This window comes from Triturus cristatus, chromosome 2_1, assembly GCF_964204655.1.
Source record: "Triturus cristatus chromosome 2_1, aTriCri1.1, whole genome shotgun sequence".
NCBI classification, from domain to species: Eukaryota; Metazoa; Chordata; class Amphibia; order Caudata; family Salamandridae; genus Triturus; species Triturus cristatus.
This window is the reverse complement of record NC_140581.1, coordinates 866,007,605-866,017,603: the sequence shown is the minus strand read 5'-3', so window position 1 is coordinate 866,017,603 and position 9,999 is coordinate 866,007,605. Positions and strand designations below refer to the sequence as shown.

At 42.3% G+C, this 9,999-nt stretch overlaps 1 protein-coding gene across 4 annotated transcripts in view; it reads right to left on the bottom strand.

The window, feature by feature from the left end:
- Positions 1 to 373: 373 nt before the first annotated feature.
- TJP2 (tight junction protein 2) overlaps positions 374 to 9,999 on the bottom strand; it is a 533,564-nt gene continuing 523,938 nt past the window's right edge. For all 4 annotated transcript variants that reach the window (XM_085632998.1, XM_085632999.1, XM_085632996.1 and 1 more), the window contains one exon: positions 374 to 1,261. In XM_085632998.1, the coding sequence (XP_085489124.1) occupies positions 1,096 to 1,261 (166 nt within the window). In that variant the 3' untranslated portion in view covers positions 374 to 1,095. The remainder of the gene's footprint in view (positions 1,262 to 9,999) is intronic.

Here is a 9,999-nt window from a genome sequence, read left to right as displayed (position 1 = left end):
GAGAGGAAGGCAAGGACTCAAAAGGTCAAGGACAACAGGTTAGTGCAAAATAAATTCAAGAAGCCATTTAGGGGCCAAAGATCAAAGAGTGAGTCTGCCTAGCATGAGGGCAAACGGACAAGCATGTCACAGGCGCTCACGGCCAGCAACAACATTGCAAGCCCAATGCAGCCTTAGCATTAAAACCCAGCTCCACATAGCATAGAAATTGTGGTGGCTAACGAACAGAAAGAACATCATTGATAAGCAGTTTACGGTAATCATTCCACCCTTCATCTTCCCACAAGAACAGAAAGTGAAGGTGTGTGATTGTGGGAAATGGGGTCAACAATTCACATAGACACATGAAGAATAAGTTTCATTTACACACTAGTGCATGTTTACATCATTAATTTATTTTCATTAGCCTTTATAATGTTTTGGAAATATTAAAAGAATTTGTACAGCACGATTATATTAATATGAGAGCACTCTTCCTTTGAAACAGCACCAACACATATAAATATGCTAAGTTTAAGGATAAAAGAAGCAACCCATGAATTAAAAAACAAGAAGCCTCTACAGTGGTGAATACACAGGTAAATGTTTACATTTAGAAATCTCTGTTACAGAAAAACGGAGACCCGTTGCACTGCACATGACAGCCAACATTACACCTTATAACTGCACTAAAGGAAGGCACTTCAGGTTATGTATAAAACACTTTATGAATGTTCCTTAATTTCAGGTATCTTGGCCTTTTTCACCAAGAATCTTAACATGAAACACAAAGTAGTGTATATCATACAAAAGAAAGTAAGGTAAAACAGGACATGGGAAAATGCAAAAATGTACATTTGGTTTTGGTCCATGAAACAAAGGCAACAGTGTTCAGACCCTGCCAGTGAATACATTTTCTTTATACAGTTACGAAAGCCTTCCCCATCCCCTTGTAGTGTGCAACCAACACCTTCAGTGCTGACCAGACTTAACACAGTATCACGTGCCAGCCGGAGGATATTAAAGATCATCCATTTTAACTGAGAAAGAAGTACACATGGTATACATAGTATAAAACCACTTTTCATAAAACATCTGTAACAAACACTGTGCAGCCTACAGCTCTGTATCCCGGTATCTTGATGGCTGAGCATAATAACCACGCTTGGACTGGTCTGCTAGCTGACGGCGGTACTCTTCCTCCTCGTCATCACTCCCATAGCTGCCCCTTTTGTCTTGAGGGGTCTTTGAGGGGGGTTTCTGGGGCTCTGGAGGCCTGGAACTATCAGAACAGTACTTCGTTATTAAGGATGTTTTTTCCAGATTTTCACACAAGTACAGAGGAAAAACAATACGTTTTCACATCTACAAATATTTTTAAAAACAGATAAGTAGGTCATTTAAGTGACTCCCCATGCTATCTGTCAGGACTGCCAAAGTACTGAAACCAGACAGACAAGTGTGTGTACTTTTAGCAGTTTTATAAATGTTGAAACATACTAAGCTGCAGCTTAATTTTTCGAGTAAATATAAATAAAATGCGATACGATGAACGAACATCAACTACAGACCAACAAGTTAAAACAAGCACTGGAAAAATCAACCATGCCATCAGCCTTTTGGTTCAGCCAATGCTTATTTAGTCATGCTTTTTGCAAACACTTTGTTGGAAAAGGTGTGGAGCCCTCATGAATCTAAAAATAAGACAAAGCCAAAAAACACAAACTTTTTTTACATCAAAGGAAACACATCGCCATCGTACTCCTTGGCACCGAAGGGAACTACTTTGTGTGTGGCTATCCTTCTTGTGAAATGCCAGATGCCATCAACCACAGTAAATTTAGCCAATGGCTGATGTGGGCAGTCTCACTGCCCTATGCTGCAGTATGCAGATGAAAAATTTGAATGAACCAATATCATACCAATGTACGAAGAGGGCTTGCTGAAACGTCCTTAATGTGAATAAATTATACAGATACACTTAATTAAACAAAAGGGTCTTAGCTAGAGCCAGAGCTAAAAAAAATTTTTTTTTTTAAAGTGAAACACTATAAAACTGGGAGGCCTTCATGTAGCTAGTCCAATAGAAGCATGGCATGCAGAGTTCAAAAATACTATTTATTTTTTTCTAAACCAGGTTTCTTTTGGCAAGGCCATCTGTGAAATGGTCTAATCTGCGTTTATCACCTCCAAGAGTTCTCTTGACAATATGCACAATCCTCAGAGATAAAAACCAGTTGCCTTGATCTGCTGGTCTCTCTCTCATGGCTGTGTCACACTGTTTATCCACATGGGGGTCACGTCCCATGATAAAACACAATTGTACCACTGAGCACGTTCACTAAAAAACACTGGCAAAACCAATAGGTCCGGCGCCGACTGCCACCCTTTTGGCTGTCAAAGCTTGATTTGACATGGTTTTGAAACTTTGTTGGGAGAGCAGTCGAGCACTCACTAATATAACAAAATAACATTTGCAAAAAGCAAAAATATTTGCTGAGTTTTAAAAAGCTTACATTGCCATAGTAGTCCCTGGCACATAACGGAACTGGTTTCTGTGCATAGGTGCTCCTAGTGAAAGGGTAGAAATGGACCGACCCATTGCCCCATGCTGTATGCCTTAGTTGGTGGAAGAAAAATGTTAATGACGCTCAAGAGTCCAAAGGATGAAAAGGGCTATCTGAAAGACCCTTTATGTAAGAATAAACTAGTTACTTACCTGTACACTATGGTTCTCCAGTATTATCTTTCATAGATTCACATGCTTGTATCTTCCCCGTCGTCATGGTGGGAGTCTCACGGTAACAGAATGACCATAGCAGTACTAGAAAAAACTGCATAGAAAAATCCCATAGGGAATCACATTATTTGGTAACCAAATACCATCATTATTTGGTCCAAAACTCAGCTTAGCCCTGACATCACAGTCCCCAGCAGAGCCATCATACCTCAGATTTCCAGCCCCAAGTGAGAGACAAGGATATATCTAGAGATAAAAAGGTTCTACCTGAGAAACGGGGAGGTGGGCGGGCCGTATGTGAATCTATGAAAGATAATACTGGAGAACTATAGTGTAAAGGTAAGTAACTAGTTTCTTCTCCAGTATTGAATCTTTCATAGATTCACATGCTTGTATCAGAATAGCAAGCAGTACTTGTACCAAACTGCGTTTCCAGGATAGAACCCCATATTCCCTGTGGGCTCTGCTCCTATTTCCAGAATGTTAACAATCTTATAAGTATACTAATGCAAAGATAGTATTAAAGTATTGCAAGAGAATAAAAAAGTTAAATAGACATATATATTTGCAATATGCATACCAGAACAAGTATATATATATTGATAAATACCTTATTGAAATAGATGGCGTAGAACTGCTTGTCCCTCTGCTACATCCTTTTTCCATGCTGCGTCTAGACAAAAGTGTCTAGTGAAGGTGGGCGCATTTTTCCACGTCGCTGCCCTGCAAATGTCTGGCAGAGACACTCCTGCAAACAGAGCCGTAGAAGTTACCATCTTTCTCGTAGAATGCGCATGCACCTTGGATTGTAGCGGTTTTCCAGCTTTGACATGACACAAGGAAATGGCCGAAGTTATCCATCTCGAAATACTGGATCTGGACAGCGCCAAACCTTTTCTGGGACCAGAAAAAGCCACAAAAAGTTGGTTTGTTTTCCTGAAAGATTTCGTTTAATCAATGTAGAATTTCAAACATCGTTTAATGTCTAGAGAGTGTAGGGCTCTTTCCGCAGATGAAGAAGGATCTTTAAAGAATGTAGGTAACACTACAGATTCATTCAGATGAAAATTGGATGGGACCTTAGGAATGAACTTTGGATTCGTTCTAAGGATAACTCTACCCAGTCGGAATTGGACAAAAGGTTCTGCAATTGAGAAGGCTTGAATTTCGCTGACCCTTCTTCCTGACGTGAGAGCTAATAGTAAGGCGGTTTTCCATGAAATAAACTGTAAATCTGCTTTATGTACTGGTTCAAACGGCGGTTTCATGAGCTGTGTAGGAACCGTATTAAGCTGCCAAGAGACTACTGGACGTTGCACCGGGGGAAACCCTCGGAAGAGCCCTTTGAGAAATTATTTTATCACTCTTTGTGACCAAAGAGATGGATGGTTAGGAACTCTCCTATATCTTGAGATAGTGGCCAAATGCACTTTTATAGATGTATGTGAAAGTCCTGATTTAGCCAAACTTAAAAGATACGGAAGAATTTATTCTGACGAGGCATTAAAAAGGATGCAGATTTTTAGATGCGCACCATTGACAAAATCTCTGCCATTTTGCCATATATGTTTTATTCGTAGAGATTGCCCGAGATCGTGAAAGAATATCTCGGCATTCCTGAGAAATAGCTAAGGATTGGAATTCATGTTGTGGAGAATTTGACCTTCGTTCATAGTGATCAGGTCCTGCACTAATGGGAACTGTATTCTGGGTGCCACTGATAACTTGAGAAGTTCGGAGAACCAAACTTGTCTTGGCCATGCCGGGGCTATAAGAATCAAGTGGCACGGCTCCGATTTCATTTTCCATAACACTTTCGATATCAGAGGAAAAGGAGAGAATGCGTACGCGAACATCCCTGTCCAGCGCATCTGTAGTGCATTGCCCCACGATCCCTTTTGCGGAAACTTGCTTGCAAAGTGTTTGCATTTTGAGTTGCGGTGGTATGGGGTGCCCCATAGATGAAATACTCTGAGAAGCTGACTTTGATCCAATTCCCCACTCGTGAGAAATACTGGATGATCTACTCAGGACATCTGCTCTTTTGTTGTTCACTCCTGGAAAATGCTGGACCTGAAGTGAGATGTTGTGAAGCAGTAACTACCTCCAAATCTCTTGCGCTTGTTTCGACAGGAGTTTTGGCTTTGTACCCCCTTGTTTTAATAGGTAAAACATCGATGTGGTGCTGTCTGTTTTGACAAGTACTGTTGAATCGTGAATTCTGGGGACAAACGCTTGTAATCCCAAGAAAACAGCTTTTAGCTCTAGCAGGTTGATGTGAAGCTGAGCTTCGCAGTCTGACCAGTGACCCTGTATTTCGATGTCCTGGAGATGTGCTCCCCAACCTTGTAGCGATGCATCTGTCATCATAACATAGTTGTGATGCGGAGGTTCGAAAAGTAGACCTTCTGTCAAATGCTTTCTGATTTTCCACCATGACAGGGCCTTTTGGATCTGAGGAGTGAAAGATCCGATCTTCGAAGGACCCTGGAGATTGAATCCATTGTATGTCTAGGAGCTCCTGAAGAGGCCTCATGTATAGTCTGCAATTGGGAAGTAAGGGGATACAAGAAGACATCATCCCCAATAAGGATTTGTAGATTCTCACAGAAACGCACTTTTTTGTTTGGAGATGCCAGGTTTATGATTTTCTGAGTACGCTCCTCTGAAGGATAAGCTTTTGCTTCCTTTGTGCAAAGCATGGCTCCCAGAAATTGAAGGGACTGAGATGGAATGAGTTGCGACTTTTCTAGATTGATCCTTAGACCCAGACGACTGAAGAGATCCATGCAACATTGCAGAGAGCGCTGGGTTTCCTGGAACGAAGTACCCTTTATGAGCCAATCGTCCAGATATGGGAACATTTGGTGACCTTGGAGTCTCAGGTGTGCTGCTACTGGCGCCATACATTTCGTAAAGACTCTTGGCGCCGACTTCAGGCCGAATGGCAAGACTTTGAACTGGTAGTGACGCCGCGCCACCATGAAACGTAGAAACTTTCTGTGATTTATATGAATCGGGATGTGAAAATAAGCATCTAAAAGGTCCAGGGATGCAATGTAATCTCCCTTGCAGAGAAGTAGGAGTATTTCTTGCAGGGATAACATACGAAAAGATATCCTTTTGATGAATTTGTTCAAACCTCTCAGGCCCATTACCTGCTTCCATTTCGATGTGTCTTTTTTCTGTATTAAAAAGAAATGTGAATAAAAGCCTTTCCCTCGTTGAAGACGCGGAACCTCTTCTATTGCTTCTTTTTGTAAAAGGGATATAATTTCCGCCTTGAGGGCTGAAAGATGTTCTTGCTTCCTGTGAATAGGAGGATGATTTGGAGGCTTCTGTATGAACTCCAGGGTATGGCCTTGTTGTATCACGCCCAGTACCCATCTGTCTGTTGTTATCGACAGCCATTCCTGATAAAAGAGAGAAAGGTAATGATCCTTGAGGTCTGAGCATGTGGCGGGCGCTTTGACAGAGTCCCTGTCGTCTATTAGATTGTTGCGATTTACCTCTCGCAGAAGACTTCCCTCTGGACTGCTGCTGATACGGGATGTTAGAGGATCGAAATTCTTGGTTACTTGAAAATTGACGATACCCCTGCTGACTGTATGGCTGGTATCTGCTGGACTGGTACGAGGATCTTTGATTATATTGTCCTCTAGTTTCTCTCTTCCGAAAGGACTGGAACCTGCCCTGCTGAAGAGATCCCAACACTCGTGCAGTGTCTGTGTCAGCTTTGATACTTGAGAGAGCATCAACGTGTTTTCCAAAGAGATTTTCTCCGTCGAACGGCATGTCAACTATTTTTGCTTGTACTTCCGGTCTAAAAGAAGTGGCTTTAAGCCAACCTTGCCTTCAGAGGGCCACTGCACCCGCCATTTGCCTGAATGCTACAGAAGACATATCCATTGCAATATCTATGGATTCAAATGCCGCCCTAGCCCCATCTCGTAAAATGGCGGCCACTTCTTCCTTCTTATCCTCCGGCAGATGGGCCAACAAAGGTGCTATATCTGACCACATCTGCCTATTATATCATCTGATAAGAGCTAAAGCATTTGCAGCTTTAATAAAAGCTGCTGCCATTACAGCAAAACACTTTCCCGCACCATCCATTTTTCTTCCTTCTTTATCAGGAGAGGCTGCAGAAGTGGAAACTGGGTTTTTCAATTGTCTTTGAGCAGCTTGCATCACTATAGACTCTGGCCGTGGATGTCCAATTAAGCAAGGTGGAGAGGATTCTGGGGCTCGATATTTTTTTCTCTATTCTGGGTACCGAGGCAGCATTCTTCATTATTTACAATCCCTCATCCTAAATGTGATCAATAATAGGAATCGATCTGATGGATTTTCTTGATTCCTCTTTAAAATCGTAGAGAAAACACTCCGCTTCTTGTACTGGAAGTGGGAGTTCAAATCTCTGAGGCTTTTTCCATAATGTCATGGAATCCTCCAATATCCTGTGGAGGAGAGTTTGATGGTGATGGAGACGGCGTAGTAGGTAGAATGTACTGATCCCATTCTATCCTAACTGGATTTTCCTGAAGGAGTTCCCCTTCTTCTGGTTGCTCTGCATCACTCTCCGCTAAATCATCCCTGATTGTAATAATTGGAGGAGATTGAACCTTTTGCGCTGAGAAAAGGGGAGGAGGTTGAGATAGTTGAACTTGAGTAGGACCAGTTGAAGACTTCGAGGCTGGGGCGTTAGCATCAGGAAAACGTCGGTAATAATCATTGATCATGAGACATAAGTCAGTCACTAGAGAAATTGGCATTGAGATAGATTCTTCTCTCACATCAGGCTGTACTTCTTCCTCATCCTCATAATCATATGATTGCTGAAAAGACTCATATCTTTTTGGCTCATGCACTGGACGATCTTGGAAAGAGAACACCTCCTGAACCTCCTGATATTCTTCATCATCCGTTTCCTGACTCTTTATCTGAAGTTGGGAAGGACTATATGCCACTTCTGATGACTCTTCATCCTCTGACTGCAATTCTTGCAGATTTGATGGAGGAAGAGGAGAAATTTTTATCCAGCCTGTCAAATCTGAAGATTTCTTCATCGTCGACGAGCCCATCGACGGTGGAATAGACTTCAATGATAACGTTGTCTTTGCTTTTGGAGATTTAAAAGACGCCGTCGATGGAGCTCCTGTCAACGGAGTTCTCGTCGACTAGGAAATACGTATTATCGTCGACGAGGTGGTCGTCGACGAGGTCGTTCCCGGCCTTCCCATCGACGGGGTCTTCGACGAACCTTTCTCCGACGACGATGTATTAGTCGTCAACGTCGACGCAGCTATCGTCATCGAGATTGTAGTCGTCGACAGAGTCGTCGACGGAGCTGTCGACGTTTTCTTAGAAATCAGTGCCGGCGACGCCCCAATCTTCGTAGACAGAGCTGAAGACACCTATCTTGACTCTGAAGATTTTTTCAGAGAAGTGTGAGGAAGAGAAGACAAAGAAGCCTCTGTCTTTAGTTTTCTGCTTTTTAAGTTCCATTTTTTCCTCAGAAGCAGAAGATTTCCTCTTTTTAGAAGACTGAATATTAACTTCCTCTTCGGAGTCAGAATCGGAAGTGACCTTTTTTTTGAAGCCACAACAGTAAACGTGCCTCCCAATCTCTCAGAGTTTTTGCAGAAAAGGTTCTACAGTGTTTGCAGTCTTTAGGCACATGCTTAGGATGAAGACAGTACAAGCAGTCCTTGTGGTGATCTTCAGAATACAGTCTAGGTTTCCCACAGGATCTGCAGTGCCTGAAGAGCCTCTTTTTAGAGCTTTCAGCCATAGTAGGTAAAAGATGTAACAGTACCTTAAATCCAGAAGAAAGAACTTTCAGTTGAAAAGGTCAAAAGTTCACTCAGGAGTAAAACTTGGCATGGCTCAGGGAGACTCCTCCTCACATGAAGGCGGTTGGAAATCTGAGGTATGATGGCTCTGCTGGGGAGTGTGATGTCAGGGCTAGCAGCTGATTGGCGGAGTTTTGGACCAAATAATGTGATTTCCTATGGGATTTTTCTATGCATTTTTTTCTAGTACTGCTATGGTCATTCTGTTACCGTGAGACTCCCACCATGACGACAGGGAAGATACAAGCATGTGAATCTATGTAAGATTCAATACTGGAGAATATATGCATTTGTTGCCAAGTCACATCATTCCTGGCAACGAAGTGTGCTCCGCTTTAGGTGGCTGCATGTGTGTGGTGATGAAAAATGTTTACATACATATAAGATACAAGTATGTTTTTTTTCTCTTTATAGCAGAGTGACAAGACAGCGGTCCTGATGAATGCTATGAACTTTATGTCACTTAGCAGAAACATGTTGACCTAGTCAGATAGGAAATATTTTTATCCCTATCGTCACACTACTTTTCATTGACATCCATTGGGAAAATTATTAAAGCTTGGTTCCCTTAGGAGATGTTTTTAAGTCACTTTTGATTTGCACTCTGCCCCTCAGTCACTGTTTCCATTGGTATTACAAAACACCTCACGCTCCTCTCCATTGGAGAGTCGTAGCCCACATAGTGCACCTTGCTGGCACTATGTGCAAGAGGGAACCCAATGATGAAGCATGTCACCCTAGTGGTGAGTGAGGGTTCTCGTCTTTAATAAGCACATGCTCATTTTTTGACGATTCAAACACATTGTGTTGTAAATCATTGAAGATATTCCCATTAGGTACCTGTTGTGAGCAGGAGCAAAATGTGAATGACAGCTTAACCGGCCAACATATGAAGAGGGAGGACACAAAGCTGCTGCATGTATGTAGGTATGTATTTTTAATAACTTTTTGTGTTGAAAATCATTAGAATGGCTAGACAGCTAAAGCTGTCTCAAGGCCACATCTAGAAAGGCAATAAAGGACAGGTGTACAGCGTACAATGGGGGAAAACAGAACTGGCTGCGAATGACCTTGCTGGGCTGCCTAGTTCAGGCAGCATTGGTAAAGGCTTTCTATGTTAGGAAGCCCAGCACATGCAGCTGGATATATTGAAAGGAGTTCAAAAAGTCACTGCATGTTTACAGTTTTGCAAAACTTTACACTACTGTAAAGCAGGGAATAAACAGGCATCACAGCACAGTCCAGATGAAGGATCATGTTGGCAGGCATTAACACACAAGAGTGGAAAGCAGCCTCAATCGGGTGATGTAAACTCTGCAGCGAGGATAGTGGCGGGCAGCTGGGGAACCAGACAGAATGGGATGACCCATTGCATCTCAGATCACAGAAAAAACAAGGTGGTTGCCTATGTTCTAGGGGAAGAAG